The following is a 25,202-nucleotide window of genomic DNA, read 5'->3' on the forward strand; positions in this document are numbered from 1 at the left end:
TTATGTAAAAATTGTCATAGTCCCTAGTTTGTTACAACAAACTTGTACTAGGCAAGTTTAATTCTGAAATCTTAAAAAAAACCCAAACCCAGAACAAACCAAATCCAGAACATTCCCTGCAGCTACATTAGTAGCTAGAACTACTTTCCTTAGATAACTTTTTCCTGCTTTTCTTTTTATACCTATATAGGTTAGTCTAAGAATAAAAAAACAAAACAAAGCAATACCTTTCAGTCATCTAAAAGTTAAAAAAAAGAGACTATAGATTATAATTTTTCAACCTAAGTGACTGCTACACCTCTTTTTTTTTTTTTTTTTCAAGTTTTGCAGAAGGCTTGCATGTGACATTTATTTTGCCTGTATATATAGATTTGAGTACTAAAAGAAAACTGATTTACAACTCAGCATTTGGAGGTGAGCAGCTAAACGGTTCGTCAGACAGCAATTAGACTGATGATAGAGTTCATCTACACACCTGCTTCAGGCCTTCCCTACGTTATGGGACCTCTTGAGGAGACGGTGGTGTGGGTGCATTGCACTGTTAGGAGTCACAGAATGGGTTGTGGGAGGCAGTTCTGCTGCTAAATCTGCATCTCCCCAAACAATGTAGACTCAGTCACCTGTCAGCGTAGTTGTGATGCTGGCAGCAGGGTTTGTGGTAATTTATTGGCATCTTGGAAGAAATCTGTATTCTTTGCAGCTTAAGTGATCTTACCCCCTTTCACAGAGATCTGAGAGAAGGTAAAATGATCCTGCTTAATGTGGTCAGTCGCACTTGATAAGCCTCACTCTTTCTGCCTCTCACAGGAAGGGTTAAATTATAACTACTGAAGTACTGCCTTTTAAGGCTGTTGGGGACAGATGAGTGAGTGCTCTTTAGACTCTGGAAGTCCACATATATTTAATATATCTGCTTAAATGAAACTCTAGTCAAACTACTGACTGCTCTCCAACCCTTTTTTCTCCTTCAAACATTAATGGACATTTTCCACAAACAAGTTAACGGAACACCTGAGAAGACAGTGAACTTTGGACAAATTTTTGAAGTTTGTCCCTTTCATTCTGGAGTCTTTCCTCCTACACAGATTGCGTAAAGACTGCAAGTGTACAAAAGGATGCTTCTCAATCTGAATAACAATTTACAGGTCAGTAGTTGATCAGATACTTAAGTTATTTGTTTTATGTTTTGAGATTTTCCTCCACTGCAGGTTATGTACCTTCTTAAAAAAAAAAACCACAAAACCATCAACAAACCAATCAACCAACCAACCAAAAACCCACAACAAAATCAAAGCTAAACCCCAACCAATCAACCAAAAACCCACAACAAAATCAAAGCTAAAAACCAACCAACCAAAACCCCTCAAACTCCCTTTCCCACCATCCAGGGTGACATCCTCAGTTTTAGGGTGTTGAGCACATCAGTCGCATTCCTTGCCAGAAGAGCCACTTCCAGGATGCTATGTAAGTACCCTCTAAATTTCCACTCTGCATCCTCAGGAGCTGCTGCTGCTGCACTGTCTGCAGAGTTGAGAATATTTCTAGACCATCTGTATGCTGATACAGCTGCTATTGACCTAGAACTACACATCCTGCCACCGTGGCTTACCAAAAACAAGGTAACTTTTTAACTAGATGCTGCTCTCATCTCTGGCCATGCTAACTGGGTACTGTTTTCCTTCGGATTCTTCAGCCCCAGGGGTTGGGGGAGGGAGGGATTTATAGGCATTATTCAGTGTTTTACTTAATTTTCTATTTTAAAGTGAGGGTCTAAGAATACTTCTGGTGATGTGTGGGACAGAAATGTGGTTGTGAAAGATGCGACTGTGGCACGTTATAATTCATTTGCCTTTGAAGGCCCTGTAGGAAGTGCTTCTGAAGTGAAGAAATCAGATTAACCAGTGGTTTGAAACCTAAGCCAAATGACAGTTGCCAAAATACTGTAGGTCAAGTGGGCAAAACTTAGAGCTGGAGGGAGCTGCATTGCTTATTATGAAACCAAGGACAAAGGAGACACAGAGAAGGGACTCTTTTCTCTAGTGTTTTGTTTCTGTGGCTTGTTTTCATGGGTCTGATTCCTTCCAGAAAGGCTGACCTCTCAAAATTTGGGATGACGGGCATATTCATATGAAAAGTGGAGCTAATTAAAGGCAAGGACTTATCATCAGGAGGGCATCCAGAGAAGATAAAGCAAAGCAATTAGGATCAATACATATTCATTTAAAGTTCATTTTTTTATTATCAGGTGGGGTTTCTTGTTCAGGTCTAACAATGCCTGTGCTCTGAAGTTTTGCATCTGACTAGAACTGCTTCCTTTGCATAAAGATCCAGTGTATTTGAATGTACACTGTAACTGATACTCCTTAACCCTTCTGAATATTCCTGTAGAGATATCCCATTGTGAACTCCAATCTCCTTGTATGCAGTACTCTAATGAGTACTTGTGAATACACAAATATTCTTCATTGCTGTTTTTTCAGATGCTAGAGTGAATGTCCTGTGCTTAATTTTGTCCACATTGGTTTTTAAGCTTCTGTAGAATTCAAAAAGCAAAACACTTACATCAAGTGCTGCAATGGGAACTGGAGCTTCATACCTACTTGTATACAAAAAGGTTTTACCGTGTTTATTATCATGTAAGGAGTGTAGGAAGCAGCACATCTTGTATGGTTGTTTTCAGAATGGTCATTTTCCAGCCATTTCTTCTGAGTCTATGGAAAAAATTCAGTTAGCCTTTCAATTTCAGCTTGTGGCCTGGAGCCCAAGAAATTATGAAAGTAAACAGCAGGTTTTTACTATCTGGGGGGCTGTCTTCAGTCATTCGCTTCAGCACTGTAGTACACACGTGTTCCCCAAATGCTGTCATCTCCCAAAGAAGTGTTTGCCAGTACCAAGCTAGTCTTGCTTTTCCTAATATTTACAGCAGTATCTCCTGATGGAGTTTAAGCCCACTCACTTCTTTTACTTACCTAAAGTGTATGCAGAGCTATTAATTCCTTTATTTTTACAGTAACTTCTTATAGTTCTTGAATAATGTTATGTTTCCCCTCTGCCTTCTCTCTAGGTGAGATGTCATTTACTTCATGTAAACAGTGTTCTCCCTGGACCAGTTTTCTAGAGCTCTGATAGTTCCTGTTCTCCCCCATCCACCTGTTTCAATTGGCTGCCCTTTTTGACATGAGATACCCCAAATTGAACCATATGCCGGCTGAGGTCTTCTCACTTCAGAGATGTCTTAGAAGTGAGTCTTGAGTTTGTATCATTCTTCTCTCAGTCCTTCAAGTAGCAAGTATTAATTTTAATATTTACCTGAACACTGTGAGGTGGATCTAGGTACTTTAAAAGGTACTTGAACTTCATGAACCTTCCTAAATATTACATGGAGGAGTGAATGCAGACTGTGGGTCCAAATGGGGAGTTATGCTCTATCTGCAGGAACTGCACAGGCTCTAAGCAGCTGAGATTGCTTCAGAATTTCAACTCTAGGAATATTTCAACTCCCGGGATTTCACTCAACCCTGGAAATATTTGTATTTCTGCATGCAGTTTGTGCGGATACCTGAGCTGACCAAGTTGGGCACAGATAGCAGCAGTACTGTCACTTTGAACACACAGCAATGGGTAGAGCCTCATACCTGGAGTATTCAAAGAGCTTCTGCAAAAGATTTTGCAGTCTGCAGGGTGAAAGCTGGAGGTGGCTGAACTTGCATGAATTGACAACTACCTTGTCATACATCTAACAGCCCTGTATGTGCCATGCATGTTGATATAGGCTAGGGCTTTCACGAAACTGCCTGTAAAGGCCGTGGCTATTACCTGAGCTAGCAGGCTCAGGTAGCAGTACTGTATGTATGCTACCCACACTGCTGGTTGCAGTGCAAGTTTGAGACCTTTGGGCGATGATGGTGGCGGGGAGCCAGGGCTCATCCCCGGCCTACAGGGCTTACACTGCCTTTGGTACCCGAGCAGTACCCTTCGAAGCCGCTTTGGTGAGCCTAAAGAGCTGCGGTCCCGCGCCTGCCTTCCGGGCGGCAGCGTGGGCATGCGAATAAAAGGAGCAGAGGATGGTGGCAAGTGTGGTTTGTGTGCCTTGGAGCCAGGCTCTCACCCCACCCGGTAGGGCTGGGAACGGGCGGAGCGGGACACCACGGTGAGCGCCGCTATCCCGCCGCTGCACAGGGAGCGAGGGCGGCTCCTCCCCGGCTCTGCTGCTGCCTCCCGATCCCGGACTGGGGCGACCGCTGTCCGTCTGTGCCCGGCGAGAGCGGGGCGGGGGGCTGCGAGGCCGGGGTTTGCCCGCGGAGCCAGGAGCGGACGCAGAGCAAGGGTCGGCGGTGGAGGTGACGCCGAGCGGCCGCCCCACGCCTGTCCGGAGGGGCGGGGCCGGGGGTCGGGGCCGGGGTAGCTCCCCCCGCCCCGGGGCTCCTGGCGGAGGCGGTGGCGGCCCCCGCGGCTCCTCCCCTCGCCCGAGTTACAACCGGTTCGTGCCGGCCGCGGCCCGCCCCGCCGCGCCGCACCGGGGATGCGGGGCTGCCCCGGCCCGCCGGGGGCGGCTCCTGCCCCCCGACCCATCGGCCACTCTCGCCCCACGGGCCGCCCGCTGCTGCTGGCGCGGGGCGCAGGTAACGGGGACGACGCCGACTCGGGGGGACGTGGCTTCGGCCGGGCCATGGGGGGCTGCGGGTGAAGGGAGCGAAGAGCCGGCGGGAGCCGAGGGAGGCGGTCAGGCGGGGCCGCCGCTCGGTTCAGCTCGGCTCTCCGGAGAGAGGTCTCGTTCGGCTGTCTCGGCCCCTGCTGTCAGTACGGGGGGCGGCCGGGCCAGGCCGATGGCCCTGAGGGGCCTCCGCTACGTCTGGGCTTCGGGGAAAGGACCCGGGCCAGGACCTGCAGTCGCCCGCGGGTGCTCCCTGGGACAGCCACGTCCCTCGGTGCCGATCGACGTCTATCCCTCGGTGCCCGCTGGGAGCACCCCTTGGTGTTGTCTGCAGGTACCTGCCTCCTGGTGTCGCTTGTAGGTGCCTGTTGATATCCAGCGGGCACTGAACATTGTAGTGGAGTCAGTGCCCGCTGTGAGCACATGGCAGCGGGCACCTATCGGCATCGGTGCGGGCTCACTGCAAGGCGCTCTTTGGCGTTCCGGAGGCCGCGGCTGCCCCGGAGCAGGGGTAACCTAGCGTGACCCTCTCTCGCGATGTGTGTGGCATCAGGCTGGCACGGGCGACCTTTGATCACGTCTTGGACCGCTTCGCTGCGTTGGATGAGTGCTTCCCATTGAAACTAAGCTGGACGTGGTAGGTGTCAATGTGTAACAGTCCTCTGGAGCAGAGGTGGGCTGGCCCCTGGGGGCGTGGAGAGAGATGAGGTGAGTCGGTGCTATAAGAACCCATCCATCCCCCCAGAGGACTTGGCCAAGGGAGAGCGAACACCAAGGGGAACACTTACAGGTTGGGATGTGTAAGGCAGCGTACACCGCATTTGTTTTGCAGTTGTCCTCTGATAAGCGTTGGATGGTGTTTGTATAGCAGCATTAGCTTACATCTGTTTGTGTGGATGTCTGACGGGCAGTTGTGTTGGTGGGGTGGAAATTGGTGTTCCATCCCTTCTGGGGCAGTGAGGCTCTGGAAACAGGTAGGACTGGTTCTGCTGAGCTGACAGATTTGTACAAAGCTGGTTGGTTTATGTGCTGCCCTAGTTGATGCTTCTTTATGTGAGCTTATTTTGCACAGTGGAAAAGCATTATTGTGTTGTTGGTAAGCTTTTTTTTCTGGTATTTTGTTTTGTTTTAAGCTTTATGTTTCTTCCTTATCAAGCAGAAATAAAAGGAAATATTTGTGTTGATGAGCCTCTTGTATAACTTAAGAAAAGGAAAGTGGAGGAGCATGAGAAATAGGTAGACCCAAATGCTGAGAACTGAGAGGGAAATACAAGTGTGAAAGGAATTCAGCGTGGAAGAACTTAAAGACAAATGTTTACATGTGGGAGCTGCTGTAGTTAGAACATCAGTTGAAGTCTGATGCCGTCAAAGTACAGATGCGTCTTTTTTGGTGTATTTAATACATTGCTTACACTGTCATGTCAGTACATATGTAGGTGTTTGAATGCAATTAGTTATGTTAAAAATAAGTCTAAAGCATCACTTCCACTCTAATGCTTTAGGTGTTGCTTACATGCTAAGGGTAGCAGAAGCTTCAGATGATAATTGCAGTGAGGTTGTCTGAAAAATTAATAGAAATTTATGTGAAATCGAATTTTACTTAAAATGAGGATGTTAGTGTTCTGCTTGGTACTGTCTTAATTTGTACCAGTGCCTTGCAGAACTGGAATAGCCAAGTGTAAATCACACAGTGATTCTGCTGACATTGGCTTTCTTCACAGCCATGTGCTGCTTGCAGAAAGCAGCATTCTTAACCAGGCTCCAGTTGCACAAATAACAATCTGGAAACAATCTTATTGCTACTGTCTTTCTCAAGATTCCCTTTGCCTCAGATTAATACTAGGCTCTATGCTGAGGGCTTGCATTTCAGTTGTACTCATGGTGTTAGGCAAATTATTATTATTTTTTTTTGTGGTCCTCTGTCATCTTTAAGCCAAATTTTAAGATTTCTTTTAGAGAAAGAGCTCAATCTTGTGATAAAGCTGCTTAGGTAAAAGAAAACAGTTGCTGCCAGATGCCCCTTTCTTTCCTTTTTCCACATTAAAACTGTTCAGTTCGTTCTCTAGGGTTTCTTGTTGTTGTTGTTGGTAAAGGCTTTCATCAAGCAGCTCTCTTCCTCTGATTCTTATTCTCAGTGAGTACAACGCACTGAAAAGCTTTTTTCTGACCAAACCTCAAGTTACTGTTTAATTCTTTATGCTTCATTTCTCCATTTCAGTTGTTTTGATGTAGCTAGGTTTCCTGGAGTCTGAAGCATTTTGTTGTGTGAACAGTAAGGTTTGTGAAATGGTTCCCACCTGAATCTTAAACCCGTGGTTGTTCATTTGTCTGTTTCCAGGATCAACTACTTTTCCTGGTTGATTTCAATGGAGAGCAAAACCATTGAGCACCCTCTTCTGTGTGGGCTTCTGTTTCTTTATTTTTGATGATCATGTTTGTCTGTGCAGTCTGTGCTGTCCTTCTGCACAGATAGAAAATAGTAAAAGGCACTCTGGATCTCTCCCAAGTCAATGCACAGATTTGATGCCCATGCAGGCAGTGTTGGGAGTAGTGAAGGTTTAGCTTCTACTGTCAGTTCTTGTCCGCGCTACTAAGCTCTTATACTACAAGTTGTCATTTTCAGGGAAGCATTAAATAATGTACCAAGAAAAGATTCATTGATATCCACAGTCCCAGACTGGGACATCTTTAATTGTGTATCATAACAGGGGGCTTTGGGTAACAAGCTCCTCACACAGGGCTCTCAGCTCTTGCTCTCTCTTGAGGACTTCACGCCTTCAGGGAGGTTAGAAAATACACCTTATTTTAGATAGAAGGTACACAGTAGTGTGAGGTGAAGGAGCAACCTGCAAGGAGGGGAAGGATAAGTCAGGTCATGTTGGCTCCTAAAAGCAAACTCTGGGACTTCATAGATCTGTTTCCACTTTGAGGATGATTTCTGGGAGAAAAATGACAGTGGTTTTCACTTCTTGTTTGACAATTGCAGACTGTAAATGGTTTGAAGTGTTTAGAAAACAGATGGCTTTGGTACCTAAAATTCTGATATATATCTAAAACATGTGGAAGAGATCTGTCATGCAAAATAGGAGAAATCAGGATGGAGAAGGTCAGCTCTTCTGCTGCCATAAGTTGGAAGCTGTTGGTTAAAATCAGTAACCCTGTGCGGACTTGCAGCAGAGGAGGAACTGATTCAGAAGCTTCTTTTAGCCTTTCTTTTAGAAAGTACTACGTGACCTAAGACTATGGGAATTTTTTTCTTTCTTGCCCTGCCCTCCCTTCCTCCCCATCAAATGTTTAGAATAGCAGAACTGAACTCAGAGTTGTCTCTGTGCCAAATTCTAGGGCATCAATGCAGTGGAAATCAATATAACTTCAAAAACATTTGTTTTCTAAAGATTACTTTTTAAACAAGTATGAGTTGGGGTTATTCACTGTCTGTCTCCATTATTTTAGTGGTTTTCTGAAAACTTCCTTGCTTTGTCCCAGCGTGTCTTTCATTGAAGCTGTTACTTATTTTCCACTATTTCTACTCCAATCAGGGATGAAACAAGCCAAGTGATAATTACTTAATGTATGCAGAGATGCATGTGCCAGATTTTTTGGTGACTGCATTCAAATAGTTTAAATATTTTGTGTAGAAATATGGGGATCCCCTTTTGTAGAAAGGTTATTGCTGTAGGAAAATATCTACAAGCAGCTTTTTAACACTTTGATATTTTATGGCATGGTATTTCTGTCTATCCCAGCTGTCACCCTTGCATCTCCTGTATTAAGGGACACTTACTAGAGCTTACATGTATAAATGAAACATACAGCTTTGTAACAATTGTAACTGGAGATACTGTATCTTGAAAGACTATCAGTATGTTAAAACTGTAAATCACTCCTAAAGGACCTAGAATGTCAAAGTTTTTTTTTTTACATTAGTAGGCAATGTTTTTGTTATTTTGGGGCTCAAGGCTGCTGTCAGCTGTTAATTAATTGAGGGGGGACTAGTATTTCTCCACTGAGATAACTTTATTACGTCTGAAGTTCCACTGAAAAGATAAGAAAAAAAAAAAAAGAGATTTGATATGCAGACAGCAGTATTTCAGAGTTGTGCTCCCTGTTGCAGTGATACTTTGGCTGAAAACTTGATTTGCTTCTCTTTCTCTGCAGGTAGGTTTATCACGTGAAGTTACATTCACAGGAAACTGAAGGTCTTTTGTCATCATCTGTGAGTATCTACCCTCAAAGTAACATTACAAATATAAACTATAGCTGGGCTTTTTCATGTCTTTGTAGTATTTAATCCTCAAAATTCTGTACTGTAGCTTTCTATCTTACAGGGTAAAGGAAAAAAAAATAATCACACATCAGAGCCAGAAACAGGACATGGGTTTTTGCAATTATCACAGGCAGATTGCTCCCTGTACTGAGAAAAGGCAGGTTAAGTATGTGCAGAACACAGTATCACTGGAGTCATCCAAACTCCAAAGCAATTTAGCCTGGGAAACCTAAATTCTTTGCTAGATTTTAGAGGTATCTATCCCTATATTCACAGACCAGTCTTGAGAAGGTGTGAGGACAGTAAGTTATTTATAGCCATAAATACACAGGTGATGGATCTTGCCATGCAAAGGATTGTAAAGTGCTTATGGAGTCAAGAAGTGATCACCACTTCCAGGAAGGGTGATGTGTGCAAACTGCACTGGGACACCTTGCTAAACTGCAAAGTACTATGCTGAGATTACAATTTGGTAGACTTTTTTTTTTTTGTTGTTTTTTAACCTTGAACTAATATTTTTATATTTTTTTTCTTAATCCTAAAGTATTTATTTGGATTGTTTCATACTTGTAGCTTTTCGTATCCTTCAAGCCTATATGCTTCACTCAGGATATCTGAGGTCATAACAGCAGGTGGCCATGTGGTTCTCTCTTTTGAACTAGGGCAAATATTAAAGCCTGAGGTCTTCTCAAAGCCTGTTTAACACTCACAAAATGAAATGTTCCCCCTTTCTGTAATACAGTGCATATAAAAAGTGTGTATGACTTATTAATGCTTTGCGTACTGTTCCTGTGTTATGCAGGAGAGGTAGAAGTAGCAAGTAGTAACTCATTTTCATTGTCTGTATGCTGTGCTGCATGTATTTCTTGAAGGATGAAATAAGCCTGTGTTTGAATGTGTGCTACTCTGTACATCTCACTTGTATAGTAAACCTGGATCAATCACATTTCTAATGCTCTAAACCTAGATCAGTCGCATTTCTAATCCTCTGTTCTGTTTGGTTTTTGTTTATAAAAGGTTCTGCCTTCACATCTGCACTCATCTGACAAGATGGTATTTCGGAAACCACCGGATGGCGGCTGGGGCTGGGTGATTGTTGTCGTTTCCTTCTTTACTCAGTTCTTATGTTATGGATCACCACTGGCAGTGGGAGTCTTGTACTTAGAATGGCTGGATGTTTTTGGAGAAGGGAAAGGCAAGACTGCTTGGGTTGGATCTCTGGCAAATGGAATCGGATTGCTTGCCAGTAAGTGTAGAAGCAGTATCTATCTTAAATGAGAACATTTCTTTCTAGTAAACACTTTCATCTGTATGTGCTTTGGAACTGCATTAAAGACAGCTGCAAATGATAGAAAAAGGGTGGTGTATTTTTGGTTTAGGTGAAGATGAGTAGGAAGAGTGCATTTATAGTTGTACAACTTATATATGTAAACCAAAACAATATAATGGTAAAAAAGGAATAAAAATATTACCCTTAGAAAATTAAAAATTACTGTATTTGAAAAAAAAAACAACAGAAAATCTCTGGGAAACTGGATGGTAATTTTGCTGATGGGATTTACTTTTTTTAATGAGGCTTTAAATGTGATATTTGCATTAGTATCTTTAAAAGTCAGAGGAAAATGTTAGTCTGAAGTGATTAAAAATTATTTCAATTAAATAAAAAGTCGATTAATAAACTAGTTATTAATTTTTCAGCTCTAGAAGTAAGCCCACCGTTTAGGGAGGGGTTTTTTTCCACTGTCTGTTTGAGAAAATTTATTCCCTTGAAGCCTGGAAAGATATGGATAACAGTGGCATTAAATAAAACAGCTTTACTGGAATATTTTCTTTAGTAAGACATTGTCACTTTGAGAGTAACCGTAGAGTTTTAGGGAAATAAAACACCACTTTGAATGTCCATAGGTCTGTTTTGTTGTTGTTGTTTTCATATTGAGCATATGTATTGTACTGGGTAATATCATTAACTTCTGCTTTTCAAAGATTCTCCATGGGAACTACTATCTTTTTGCTGAATCTGGAAAAAAAATGCCTGTCAACAGAGTAATTGCTATGGGGAAAAGCAATTATGTTGCTTAATGGACAAAATGCTGTTCAGGATTCTGAGGAAATTTCTCCTTAAAAGAAAGGTGGTGTTCAAATAAGGTCAAACACACCTGAATGAAGACTGCTGCTTTGTAAGACAGTGTAACTAGCCAAGTATTGGTGTTGCTTTCGTGTTAGGTTTTGTATCAATAGGCAAACAGAAATAGATAAAAGCATGTGGCACATTAACCACAAGAAGACTATATTCAGTCCCAGGGTTTAAGTGGGCAAAGGACTATAGACTTCTCTTTATTATTACTTTTTTATTTTCCTGTTTAAGGGCATAGATTCCTGTTATTAGCAGATCAAGACCTAAATGAACTTGAGAGAGAGAATTAAGTGAGAGGGAAAGAAGAAAAACAAGAAAGTTACTGAAGAAAAACTAGGCAGAAGGGAATTGCAAGGGAAGGGGTGAAGGAAAGCTCTCTCCCTGGAGACAGAAGTCTCTGGCTCATTTTCTGACAAAAGCCTCAGCTTTCTTTCTTGTATGTCAGCACCATGCTAGTTTCCAGATTTCTCAGCGCTCTCTGTCTTGCCACTGTAAGCAACTGCCAGTAGTGTGCTTTACAGCAAATAGGAACTTCTGTGACTGAATAATGCCTATAAAAGCTGCTATGGTAATAGATTTTGGTATAGAATTACAAAATTACTTGAAATTTTGACAGTTTAGGAAAACTGTTGTCTGTCAGGTGTACTTTTATTCTTTCAGTTTGGGATTAGTTTAGACATTTCTATATTTAATGCCTTCGAAGAAGTGCAGTGAGAGCCTTTTAATTGCATTGATGTTGTCAGAGTAGACTAAAAACAAAACGTAAGTTCCCTGCTTTACCTGGAATGGAAGATCCCACTGACTTGCCAAACCAGGATCTGACCTTAATAATAACTCAACTTAAGGTAAACTCATTGAAGGGACACTGTAAGTATCAGAACATCTACATCAAACTAGAATGTTCTTGACAAGTTACAATTTTTTCATTCAGTTCATAGCAAGCTTTTTTCAGACCTAGTCACTAGTGTAATGAACATACATGTTTTCAGTGCAAATGTATTGGTACAACACATTGCAAAGTTACACGCTTTTCAAGAACATAGGGAAAGAGAACTTGCTTCTGTTTTTATTTCTGTTATTGCAGGTTGTAGCATTATAGGTCAGGTTGTGTGTCGCAGCATATATAAAGTAGATGAACAGGCTAATTGAATTTTTCTTAATTAGCATGTTTTTATGTATGTGAGAAGATATTCTCTATAACCTAATAATTTTGCAATCTCCCCAGGCAAGCTGATTTCAGCAGCAGTTTTGCTTGTGTGAATGCTAGGAACCGGACAGCTTTACCCCAAAACTTTTCTGTACACCCCTTGCCTTTTAGTGTTCTTAACTTGACTCTTTTGGTGTTGCTCTTTCCTTTCTCCTCTATTTTGATTTCCAGTCTCTGATCTAGTTATCCAAAGACATATTTCAAATATTGGTACTCTTAAAGCAATACATGTTGTATGCAAAAAAACCTGATTAGAACATGTTTGTTTAGCACATTCTCTCTCATGACTTTTCTCAGTAGTTAATTTCTTCCTGCAAAGTATTTGATATTATATACAAGTTGCTTAGCTTTAGTTTTCAGCTGGTGAATAATGTTATGTTTCAGTGGTATATTTTTGAAGTACCCCTGAATCAGCATGGTGTATGCCTAGATACTGCAGTCTAATTAATTCAAGATTTTCTTTTAAGCCTGTACCATGATATGGTCTTTTTGCCAATGATGCAAGAAGCTTCCACTCTTAATTAAGGCTCTTCTATGAGCTCTGTCCAACTTAGAATGGCAGGTATGGTAGATCTGCAGCTCTGCACACAAAATAAATTAGTGTCCATTTTCTTAAGGAAGACTTTTCTCATTGGTAGCACAGGAAATTGTATTAGCTAGCTTCTGTAACAAATGGAAGTAGGTCCAGTGACTTTGCTTTATTAGTAAATTTCACCAAAAAGAATTTTACCAAAAAGAAGAAAATGTCCTTACATGTATGCCAGCTGGCACAGAAAAAGATCGTGTGTCTTCTCCCCTTCCCTCTGTACATTTTCTGAGGTAGCTGATGACGCAGAGTCCTTTCACATTTGCTGTATTGATATCCTTTCTACAGTGTTTACTTCTGACTTCTGTGAGAGCTAAATTTAGACTCGAGACATGGAAACCCAGTACAGCACCTTGTTTATTGAGATGAATTTCCTAGCTGTCTGGTGTTCGATTTCTGTCCTCTTGCTCACAGCACAGACAGCATTGCTAAGGCCAGTGTTCAGCCCTGAGCTGGACTGTTCAGCTGGAAAACGGAACAAGACAAAGACCTGGTTGATCTCTTCCTTGCAGAATGACTTGAGTTATAATTTCCTGTGATGCGACCTTAAAGTGTGTCAGAAGAAATGTTCCTAAAACAGTGAAAGAAACGCATTAATGTTCTTGTACAAGGCAATGGTGAGGCCTCTGCAATATCAGGTGTCATAACACTGATCAGGCTATAGTAGATGGGGCACATGGCTTCATGGATGATGTAGGGCTTGTTGCACAGGAAGAAAATGAAAGAGCTTAGCATGTTTCCCCTACTAAGACAGTCCAGAGGAGGATATTTATTTTGTTATTCAAGATCGTGCGTTTCTCCTGCACCAAGTGTTGTTAATTTTATGTCCATTTGGAGCCTGAAATTAAATTGGATCCATGTTACACTAGTTAAAAGCAAAACAGACAAAGACCTTGGTGCCTGTAATTGCCATTATCGCTGTTTATAGTAAGAGTTGATTTCAGAGTATTTCACATAGAAGGAGACACCAGCAGTATGTTCCCCATTCCTATTCCTCTTTATTAATGGAGAAAGAACAAAGGGAAGGTTTGCTCTTGAAAGGCATGTCTTGATAAATTAATGGGGTGTTTTTGCTGATCTGAGGCATTCAGGTAAATATTTTAAAAGCTTAATTTTTTTATTTATTTATTTTTTAAACAATATTTTTACAACTTTAAAGAAAACCCTTTGCAGCATCTACACATTTTCAGACAAAACCCTCATGCATATGTAGTCCCCAGTGTAAACTATGGAAGGTATACATAATCTGTGGGAAGGGGAGGAGGTGTCCCAAAGATTCCTCTGAAGAGGAGCCCAGTTCTGTTAATAATGTTAGCAGAAAGGAGCAGTCTTTTCAGTCAGTTGGGAGTGGGTTGATGCTCAGTGTAAAAAGGCTTTTTGTCACCTATAGTCTTATCCAAAGTACAAACATTTGGAGAATATTTATTATGACCAGGTTTTAACAATGCATTTAATATGCATCAAATATTCTTGTGTTCTGTCCAGTGAATTTTATGTACAGTCTATGAGCATTGCTTCTACTCTACAGATTCAACAGGCTCGGACAGATACTAACAAGTAGGATGGGTCAGATTAAGGCGATAAGAAAAAGAACTCTGTTGTCAAGTGTTGTTTGTTTAGCAAAAGGTTTTGTGTGTGTATGAGGTGAAGGAGGGAGGACCCCTGAGATGAGCAAGTGGAGACAGGGAGTGCTAGTTTGCAAAATTCTTTTCTTCCTGCGGGAAGACTGGGGAAGAGAGTGTTGGTTGTTGATGCCAGTTAAGCAAAAAAACTTTGTGCTTGTCAGGGGGTCAGAAGTTTGCGATGGTTATGAAGCTCCTCTGAGAGCAGCAGATAGCTGGTTTTCACATCTCAGGAAGGATTCGCTGTTATAGCTGGGTCTCACTGGGGGTAGTATTTTATTAAAAAAAGAAAAAAATTCTTCATGAAAATATCAATATACAAATGATTCCAACTGGGAGTTCTCCCTCCTTGGTCTCTGCATGAAGATCTTACATGGCCATGAACGGCACACCTCTTTTTGCTACTTCTTCCCATCTTGTCTAGGAATCTTCTTGACTGCTTCCCTGCAGAGCTTGATATTACTGAATGCCAAGTCTTGACAATTTGTGTGCAGAAGTGCAATGGCTGTCCCTGTGCTGGCTTCTAAGTCTCTCTACCTAGGGTTAGCTGCCATTCTTATCGAATGGGCTGGTACTTTCTTTTTTTTGTAGAATTTGGTCTAGTTTTAAGATACATCATTTGGAAACAAAAAAAACCAAAACAACCCAAGGGGTTTTTGTTTGTAAAAGAGGTAAATGTTTATCAATGCCTTTAAATATTATTCTAATACCAGTGATAGCACCTGGACTTGCTTGGTAAACGGAGCAAAATGTTGACTTTAAAAGCCATTTGCCATGCTTACTATTGCGGATTGCCACTGGGATTTTATTTTTATATTTGTATTGTTCACATTACAATGAGAAATACATTATCAGTGGAAGGATCTTTCTGAAAGAGTCAGCTAACGAAAAGCCTTATGCTGCCTGAAGAGCTGTTTCCTATGCAGCTGTACGTAGGCTCCTACATTCTTCAGAATGTCCACTTTGAACAAAATCCACAGGGCAGGAGTTCACAGAGCAAGTCTCAGTCCCATTCTGGGAAAGTTGGATATTCAACTAGAATTAACTGCCTTGAACCCATTGTGCTTAAATGAATACTTGTAGAGAATAACATGTTTGTGTACAGTGAACTCTTGAGCAAATACCATGGTAATAAAGAAAGGTACTGTGCCTGGTGGAAAAAAAGAAAAAAATGCCATCTCTTTGGGAAACAGAGAAAGAGAAGGAATGCAAGGCAGGAAAAAAACAGAGATGCTGGCTGTCACAGGGGTTTTCTTTTGTGACTTTTATTTTCTAGCAGTATGATGAGGGAAGTGTGAAAGTAGGGCCTATTGTGAAGGGGAAGATGGAGCTGTTTTTCTTCTCATCCCAGAGACCCATAATAACTATTTTAATACTTATACTGGCACTCTTTCTTATAAACAGAGCCATTGCTGAGTGGCCAGATATCTTGCTGTGTGAGATGGCACATTAATACTGAGCTTATTGGATCAGGTTTTTCAATTTTGCACAGGTTGTTTTCCATGTCAGAGCTAAAAGATCTCTTTGTACTTTTTGTTCTCCTTTGGGATTATTTTTCTAAGTGGGAGAAGCTGGAAGAGTATCACCTTGGACCCTGCCAGAGATGCTTTTGATGGTGTTCCAGAGGAGAGTATCCTTGTCAGATTATGAAGACATGTTTTTCAGCTCTGCGTCTCCCTTATTCTGGCTTGAGGGTCAGAGGGTCTAGCTTCATTTCAGATCCTCTAGTAGCAGGCAGTGCACTCTGTACCAGTACCATCACTCCAGGTTAGACAAAGACCTTCTTGAAAGTAGCTGTGTCAAAACACAGAGAGCAGGTGGAGGGGACATACTGTTTAACAAGGTAGTAGGTCAGAAATACGGAAAGAGTGTGAATTCCTTTACTTAATTGAATTATGTTATCACTACCTAATGTTCTTTTAGTGTAGAAGAATATTTTATGTGATATAGATTCAATCCTTTGTTTATTTTTAAATCTCATGGTTTAGAAAACATACCAATCTGAATCTGCAAGTTCTAGTAATTAGTTCTAGAATCACCAACAATCTCAGCTTTTGTTCTTGCCAAGTTACTCTGCCCAACTTATTCTGGCCAGCTTTCATTTCCACAGCATGCTGACTCTTGAGAAGAAGTAAATGCTTATATCTTCATTTTTCATTGTTTCCAAAGTCCAAATAAGCCCTGCTTCCCCATGAGTTTTTTCTCGATTCTTCTTTGACTCTTTGCCTGGATGAGCCCCAATGCCGACTTGCTTCCCTTCATGTGCCCTAGGCAGATAGCTCTTATGTAGGGCAAAAGTTATGCCCTGCCTTTCTGTAAAGGATTGTTTCACTTGATGAACTGTGCTCCTGCTTGACAGAACTGCTTGTCTCATAGCCGGTAACTACATTAAAACCTTGCCTGCATTCCCAAATGCTAGCTCCTATCTGCAAACCTAGGCAAGCACCATTCTCAGCTCCAGCTGTTGTCCACTACCTATCACTTCTCTGGGCTCACTTCCCATCTGCTGGGAATCTTGGTGAGTCAGGGAGGACCAACCTTAACAAACGACAGACTTCAAAGTTACTGCTTTTGCAGATTGTATTGACTATGGAGTGTATATTGCTGTGAATCAGACACAAAAGTGGTGAGGTGGAGTTTTTGTTGTTACTGGTGTTTAAATAATTTATTTGTCTGTGTCTAACTTCTAATTTCAGAGCTGCTGAGTTTAGGATCTTGGGGCTAATATACAAGTCGATGTATGAGTGTTTGGAACTGCAGGGTTTCAGATGAGAGATTGCCTTTGCAAGCCAGGTCCCTTCCTGGTTGCTTATTTATGCATGAAACCAAACTCGCATGCTGCTTCAGCCTAAAAGGTGTATTCCAGGTCACACAACTGAAAATAAGTGCTTGTTCTACCACTTCTCTGAGGGGAGAACTGGCTGAGTAGTCAGAGTACAAATGTTGCCTGCACTTTGTTCTTGTTTTGAAGAACTAACCAACCAAGAAGTATTGGGGGGTAAAGAAAAGGAGAAACTTCTGAACTTCATGAATGTTGCTCTGGATTTTCTCAGTAAATGCCTTTTCTGTCATTTTGCAGCAGAAACCAAGATAGGTAGTAAACAGTTATTTTTGTAAAATGCTGGTTAACAGGTGTTTAATTCCTTAGAAAATCAGGGAGGCATAGTGTTTGTCTTTATCTATTATATCAGCAGATTTTTCCTCTACGTAAGCACCAGGTGGCATTCTTACCATGGTTATGTTCAAAAGTTACTATTTTCCATTTCAGTATTATAAACCTTATTTTATATGAAGATGAATACAGATAGTGTTTTTCTGAAGCATGGTTTTTGGCTTTTGTCAAAAAAAAAACCCCTGCTTGGTTAAAGCCTGGCTGATGGTCTAACTGTTTTTGGTACCTAAAGATGACTCTTTCAGAACCTTTGTACAAGTCCTTCGGTGTGTAGTAACAGTGCTCTAGTCTAGCATGTATGTATCATCCTATGTTTAAAGAATGTTTTGCTGGCTCTCTCCATCCTAGCCCTGGTACCATTCTGTGGTCTTCAGGTCAGTTTCTCCTTCAGCAAAAATCTTGCAAGCCTGATCTTGTATGTCTTTATAACTGACTCTTTTAAACGTCTTTAGCTGAGCAATCTGGACATCCATAAATCCATGGGTCCAGATGGGATGCACCCGCGGGTGCTGAGGGAACTGGCGGAGGTCTTTCCTAGACCGCTCTCCATCATCTTTACCAAGTCTTGGGAAACGGGAGAGGTGCCTGAGGACTGGAGGAAAGCAAATGTCACTCCCGTCTTCAAAAAGGGCAAGAAGGAGGACCCGGGTAGCTATAGACCAGTCAGCCTCACTTCCATTCCTGGGAAAGTGATGGAACACCTTATCCTTGGTGCCATCCTAAGGCATATCAAGGATAAGGGGGTTATGAGGAGCAGTCAACATGGCTTCACCAAGGGGAAGTCATGCTTGACCAATCTCATAGCCTTTTATGAGGAAATAACACGGTGGATGGATGATGGCAGAGCGGTGGATGTGGTCTACCTTGACTTCAGCAAAGCGTTTGACACAGTCTCCCACAGCATCCTCGCAGCTAAATTGAGGAAGTGTGGTCTGGATGATCGGGTAGTGAGGTGGACTGTGAACTGGCTGAAGGAGAGAAGCCAGAGAGTTGTAGTCTATGGGGCGGAGTCTAGTTGGAGGCCTGTATCTAGTGGAGTGCCTCAAGGGTCAGTACTGGGACCAGTATTATTTAATATATTCATCAATGATTTAGATGAGGGAATTGAGTGTACTATCAGCAAGTTTGCTGGTGACACTAAGCTGGGAGGAGTGGCCGACACGCCAGAAGGCTGTGCTGCCATCCAGTGAGACCTGGACAGGCTGGAGAGTTGGGCAGGGAGTAACTTGATGAAATATAACAAGGGAAAGTGTAGAGTCCTGCATCTGGGCAGGAACAACCCCAGGTTCCAGTATAGGTTGGGGAACGACCTGTTAGAGAGCAGTGTAGGGGAGAGGGACCTGGGGGTCCTAGTGGACGACAGGGTGACCATGAGCCGACACTGTGCCCTTGTGGCCAAGAAGGCCAATGGCATCCTGGGTTGTATTAGAAGGGGGGTGGTTAGTAGGTCGAGAGAGGTCCTCCTTCCCCTCTACTCTGCCCTGGTGAGACCGCATCTGGAATATTGTGTCCAGTTCTGGGCCCCTCAGTTTAAGAAGGACAGGGACCTGCTGGAGAGAGTCCAGCGCAGGGCAACTAAGATGATTAAGGGAGTGGAGCATCTCCCTTATGAGGAAAGACTGAGGGAGCTGGGTCTCTATAGTTTGGAGAAGAGGAGATTGAGGGGTGACCTTATTAGTGTATATAAATATATAAAGGGGGAGTGTCACGAGGATGGAGCCAGGCTCTTCTCAGTGGCAAACAATGATAGGACAAGGGGCAATGGGTACAAACTGGAACACAAGAGGTTCCACTTAAACTTGAGAAGAAACTTCTTCTCAGTGAGGGTGACAGAACACTGGAACAGGCTGCCCAGGGAGTTTGTGGAGTCTCCTTCTCTGGAGACATTCAAAACCCGCCTGGACACGTTCCTGTGTAAACTTATCTAGGTGTTCCTGCTCCGGCAGGGTGATTGGACTAGATGATCTTTGAGGTCCCTTCCAATCTCTAACATGCTGTGATACTGTGAGCTCTGGAAAAATGAATATTCTGAATTGTATAATTATTGTAAGAAGCATTTCCATAGACTGATACTTTTTTTAGAAGTTCTGCCTGATGCTTATAGTTACTAGGAATGTTTTTCCTGCTTTTCCTCTAGGTCCTGTCTGCAGTATATGTGTATCATCTTTTGGAGCAAGACCAGTGGCAATCTTCAGTGGCTTTATGGTGGCTGGGGGCCTCATGATGAGCAGTTTTGCCCCTAACATATACTTTCTATATGTTTCATATGGGATTGTTGTTGGTAAGAAAAACCTTTTGTTCATATAGAGACTTAATCTTTATTGTACTGAGACCTGGTTAATGAATCTAAAAGGAGAAACTGAGAAACTGATTTGCAGAGTGAAGTCTGGGACTTATCAATGAATATTTTGGGATGGGGAGGGGTGTCAGAGGTAGATTTTTGCCATGTAGTGATAGATAAAAGCAATGTATATATTCATCAGGGTTTGAAAGCAGTTTGTCCTCCTTTGACGTGATTGTTAGAGATAGAAAAGCTGAGGTTTTTCCTAAGGGGTGGAATTAAGGTCTTCTGCAGGCATGAATGAAGTTCCAGTCTTAAAGGAATAACAATTTTTGTGGAATTTTGTCATGTACTCATTCTAATTTGATAAATTCAAGATCATTAGGGAGCTATGCTGTTCTCTGCATAACAGGATTGAACCGAAAGCACTGTGCTAGAATCATGAAAGTGGTGTTGTCCTAGCAGGTGACCTGCCCCTCTGTTTTGCAGAGGGCTGCTGTGGGTGTTTTATCATATTCCTGGTGTCAGTAATCCGGGCATGTTGCTGACCCAGCCACAGTGCTGTATGGATGCGGCTCTGCTGTTTTCTGAGACCAGCCCCTGGACTGAAAGCCATGTGAGCTTGAGCTGTTGAACTCCTCAAAGCCAGCCTGCTCCACGCAGGTTCTGCAGCCAGGGATGGGAGAGGGAGAGAGAGGTGGGACAGTGCAGGCATCCTAATGGCCCTGTCAGTGTGAGGCCAGAGTGGCTCATGTTGAGCCAGAGTTAGAAGGTACCTCTGTGTCCAGGATACACTACTGTATTATCTGGGGAATACAAAAGGGCATTAATTTCCCATAGCACGTTGCATGCTTTACTTCTAACTATTTTTCTCAAGGGCTTGGATGTGGCCTTTTGTATACCGCAACAGTTACCATCACTTGCCACTATTTTGACAAACGCAGAGGGCTTGCGCTTGGTCTGATTTCAACAGGTATGACTTCTAATTGTCATTCTCTCTAACTTCTCAACTCTGATACAGCTACTGTTGGCAGGTCAAGAACCAGATTATATTTTTCTCAGTTACCTTCAGTTTCCTGGAGTAGTACTTAAGTCAAAATGTTGGTGACAAGGAACAAACAAAATCAGGCATCAGATAAAATAGTAACTACCCATGCAGGTGTACGGTATGGGTTATCCATATGGATGAGAAAAAGGTATTCACTAAAATGAAAGACTCATGAGTAGCTTGGCCTGTATGCCATGGGTAATAAGAGGGGAAACTTTCCATAGAGCTCTCTTCTTCCTTTTCTTTCTTGCACAAGTGAAAAAGATTGGAGATGCAGGATATAAGTGGTGAATCATCATAACCTCACATTAACTATACCTTTAAAGGAGTAGTTGAAGTTTGGGCTAATATTTAAATATTTTTCATTTCCAATCTAAAAGGAGACTAAATTCTGAAATATTTCAAAAATTCATCCCAGCTTTTGTCCATCTATATTAAATGGATCCTGGGAAAGCAAAACTCTGATAATGCAAAGAAAACTCTTGGATGCTGATAACTCTTTCTCATTCTCTCCCTGGTGCATTGCGTGATGCTGTGCTTTACACCCACAGGAACTGCTAAATTAATGGACCAAGTAGTAACTGTTAAAGAAGGCAGTTGCTCCGTTCCTTGCTTCCTGTGTTGTGTGAAGTCTCTCCTCTGAACTGTTTTCTCAAGTAGTTGTTAGTGAGGAGAGGCCTGGTCAGTACAGTCTGTATTCTGAGATATTAATGCCAAATCCATACCATTAGAATTAAGGGGAACTTCTGCAGTTCCTTGGAACTATTTTCATTGGCTTCTGTTGGGATTTCAAGGAGTTTGTTTTGAGGCCTGATCTTATTGAGCTTTTGTTAATTTTAGTTCTTGGAAGACAAAACAAGTCTGGATTTTGTAACTATTTTTTCCAGTGGTTATCACTGAAGTATATAAATGGCTTTAATACAACCTAGCAACAGTCCTGAGCAAATGATTTTAATTTAAAGTTTGTCTTTAAATTGACTTGAAACAAACTAATGCTCTGTAACTGTGAGATGGTTATCCATTGATTACAATGGATCAATGCTCATTTCAACAAAGAGCTTTTTCTTTGAATTGTTGGGATTGCATAAAATGCTTGCTTTCATAGTCATAGCTTACTTTTCACTGTTTTCCTCTGAACAGCCAGATTTCTCAAATGCATGAGCTTCAGAAATGCCTCTGAATTAAACTCACACCATGTGAGCCCCCCTTCCTTAAACACTAAGCAGTAAAGGCCTGTTTCTAGGTGGACTGTTGGTGAACCCCTGGTCTGTTTCCGCCTCGGAGAAGGAAGGTGGCAGTGATGAGAAAATGTTGGTGTGTGAAATTCTGCCTGTGCTAACTCAAATGGCACCTGAAGGGATACGTGTATTTGAGTGCGTGGCAGAAGGATGGCTTAATAGTTCTTTGGTGTTTTTCATCAGATATAGTATTGATCCTTCTTGTTTCTAAAGTGCTTGCTAGTGTTACAAATTGTTCAGATGTTTTGAAAGGCTTTCTATTTTTTGGATACTCAGAAAAGAAACTATGAAGTATCATACAAGAAGTATGATAACTTACCAGTTCATTAGAGTGGGGAGAGAGGAGCACAAATGACTTACCATTCCTGTGGCAGTGGGTTTGTAGCTGCTGAAATGTAGATGTTTGTTAGTGTTGAAGGACGGTCTCAGTTCTTCAGTTTAAACTGGTCTTATTTTTTTTTTTTATAGGCTCAAGTGTTGGACTCTTTATATATGCAGCATTGCAAAGAGAGCTTATTGATCTATATGGACTGGATGGTTGTCTGCTAATAGTTGGTGCGCTGTCTCTAAATATATTAGCATGTGGCAGCCTAATGAGACCGTTGGAGTCATCTGATTCCCCTTCATCAGAAAAAACATGCGTAGATAAAGTCCCAGAACAGTATTTTGTTTACCATGAAAAAGAAAAGACTGTTGAAGAAAATATAAGCATCCTTGAAAAGGGCTACGTTGATGAAAAATGTGCTAACAATGTGCCTGACTACAAACAGGATAGCATTTTAAATAAGAATGTATTAAGCTCAATAAATGTAAATGAGAAAGACACATACAAAAAGAAAGTTGTAGAACAGACAAACTTCTGCAAGCAACTCGCCAAAAGGAAGTGGCAGCTCTATTTGAACTACTGGGAAGAAACCATGGTTCTTTTTAAGAACAAAGTGTTTTCAGCTCTTTTTTTTGCCATCTTGCTCTTTGATATTGGTGGATTTCCTCCTTCTCTGCTCATGGAAGATGTGGCAAGAAGTGCAAACATTAATGAAGATGACTATCATATGCCTCTTATTTCCATTATAGGCATTATGACTGCTGTTGGCAAACTTATTTTAGGAATACTGGCAGATTTTAAATGGGTTAACACTTTATATCTCTATGTAATTACCTTACTAATGACAGGAGTGGCCTTGTTTGCAATTCCATTTGCCAAAAGTTACCTTACATTAGCGATGCTTTCTGGGGTTTTGGGTTTTCTGACTGGGAACTGGTCAATTTTTCCGTATGTAACAACAAAGACTGTGGGAATTGAGAAACTGACTCATGCGTATGGGATATTAATGTTCTTTGCTGGACTTGGAAATAGTCTCGGACCACCGATTGTAGGTAAGGTCAAGGTAGATACGATAAAATGAACATGAGCTTGTCAGGACCAAACAGAATTAATTTGCATGCAAGTAGTTCTAGTTGGCCCTAATAACAATGGACAGATGAAACCAAAATCTTCACAAAAAATTAAAGCCTGTTTCACTTGAGCTAACCAAGATGATTGTATTCTGGTTTTGGCTGCGATGAAAGGCGCATTTCATGTCTAAATGGTCAAACTGTATTTTAGGTTTAGCTTTTTATTTGTGTGGTGTTTTTATTTTTTTTTTCACCATGATGTATCTCTAACTTACAGTGCTGTGTTACATTTAACTCCTCACTGATAGGTTTCTCTCTTATTTTTACCCTCAGGTTGGTTTTATGACTGGACACAGGAATATGACACTGCATTCTATTTCAGTGGCTTCTGTGTCTTACTGGGTGGATTTCTTCTGCTGTTGGCAGCGTTACCCTGCTGGAATGCCTGCACCAATCAGAGCTCAAAGCTGCCTCCAAATACTTACTCCTACAAAGTTGCATCTAGTGCTTAGGTGACAACTGGAAAACACTTTCCGCTTTTTTAATGTTATACAGCAAAGTATTTTAGTAATTTTCCATTTATTTATGAAGCCCGCAATCTTTGTGACTAGAAAAATTCCATTGTTGCTTGTTGTTCAATTCCTTTTTCTTCTTTTGTTTCTTTTTTCTTTTTTTTTTTTTTAGAGCAGTCTTATTTTGTCTACTATGCACCGTGTTTTCAGCCTGTGCCTACTGTAATTTCCTTTCACGCTGTAAGGGGTATATTCTACTGTATTATCAGCTGTACTGTTGGGTTTTTTTTAAAGACGGTGGTGTGGAGAGGTGAAAACCTTGAAGCAAAAATGAAAGTTTGTTCTTTATGGGGAAAGGCTGACATTTCTGTCACCTTTTATAGGTTTCCAAGTTGCACAATCAGCCTTTACAAGACAAAAATTTGCCTTATTAGAGTGTAATACTGTGGCAAGGTGCTTATAATGTCATGCTTAGATTAACTTTTTGTCTTTTTCAAGTTTCTCCAATTTACAATGAAGTGCCAACTGGGGAGGGAGAAGAGGGGGAAAAAAACCAACCGTGTGTAATATAACTGAAGCAAACTTCATGATGAAAGTAATGATTCTTACTAGCACTGCAACTAAGAACTATGTTTGTAAGGACTGCACATTTTGTGAAGTCTGTTTATAAAACTGTTGAACCAAAACCTTTTAAACCAAGGAATAAATATGACTGTTGAAATCATGAAAAGAAATGCTGGCTTGGTTATGCAAGTTCATGATCTTTAGATTGGAGTTGGAGATCTGCTCATGGACGCTCAGAGGTGAGTGTTTCTGAGCAAGTCACCCATGGTCTGGCAGTACTGGGGGGGGCATCTCTTGTTGCACAGCTTCAGGTTAGTAGTTTGAGCCTTCTGTGAGGTGCTTAGCTAGGGCTTAGAGCTTTCAACAAGGTAAACCTAATTAAAAAGGAAAAATGTGACAGCAATGTCATCTTTGCTCTGTCATGTTTGGAATGGACATAGCAAAAAGAAAAACTAGTAAAGGGAACAAAAAAGCATGGGGGAGGGATAGCAAGAGGTACAGGGGAAGCTGAGGTGGAAAGAG

General features: G+C 41.6%; 1 protein-coding gene across 1 annotated transcript; it reads left to right on the plus strand.

Annotated features, from left to right (window-relative positions):
* The first annotated feature begins 4,487 nt into the window (after nucleotides 1-4,487).
* SLC16A9 (solute carrier family 16 member 9) lies at nucleotides 4,488-24,850 on the plus strand. The gene is made up of 7 exons (XM_061374070.1): nucleotides 4,488-4,622; nucleotides 8,813-8,870; nucleotides 9,939-10,167; nucleotides 19,780-19,923; nucleotides 20,801-20,896; nucleotides 22,678-23,586; nucleotides 23,938-24,850. The coding sequence occupies exons 3-7, from the start codon at nucleotides 9,972-9,974 to the stop codon at nucleotides 24,114-24,116; spliced, it is 1,524 nt and encodes a 507-aa protein (XP_061230054.1). The 5' UTR covers nucleotides 4,488-4,622; nucleotides 8,813-8,870; nucleotides 9,939-9,971; the 3' UTR covers nucleotides 24,117-24,850.
* Nucleotides 24,851-25,202: the final 352 nt, after the last annotated feature.

The sequence above is a fragment of the Neopsephotus bourkii genome, unplaced genomic scaffold (assembly GCF_033783945.1).
Source record: "Neopsephotus bourkii isolate Nb327-2 ecotype Australia unplaced genomic scaffold, CSIRO-AGI_Nbou_v1 NB_1634, whole genome shotgun sequence".
Taxonomy (NCBI): domain Eukaryota; kingdom Metazoa; phylum Chordata; class Aves; order Psittaciformes; family Psittacidae; genus Neopsephotus; species Neopsephotus bourkii.

Coding starts and splice junctions, on each gene's coding strand:
- SLC16A9 (XM_061374070.1), top strand. CDS start 9,972: ATGGTATTTCGGAAACCACCGGATGGCGGCTGGGGCTGGGTGATTGTT. Junction 10,168..19,779: donor TGGAATCGGATTGCTTGCCA/GTAAGTGTAGAA, acceptor CTTTTCCTCTAG/GTCCTGTCTGCAGTATATGT. Junction 23,587..23,937: donor TCTCGGACCACCGATTGTAG/GTAAGGTCAAGG, acceptor TTTTACCCTCAG/GTTGGTTTTATGACTGGACA.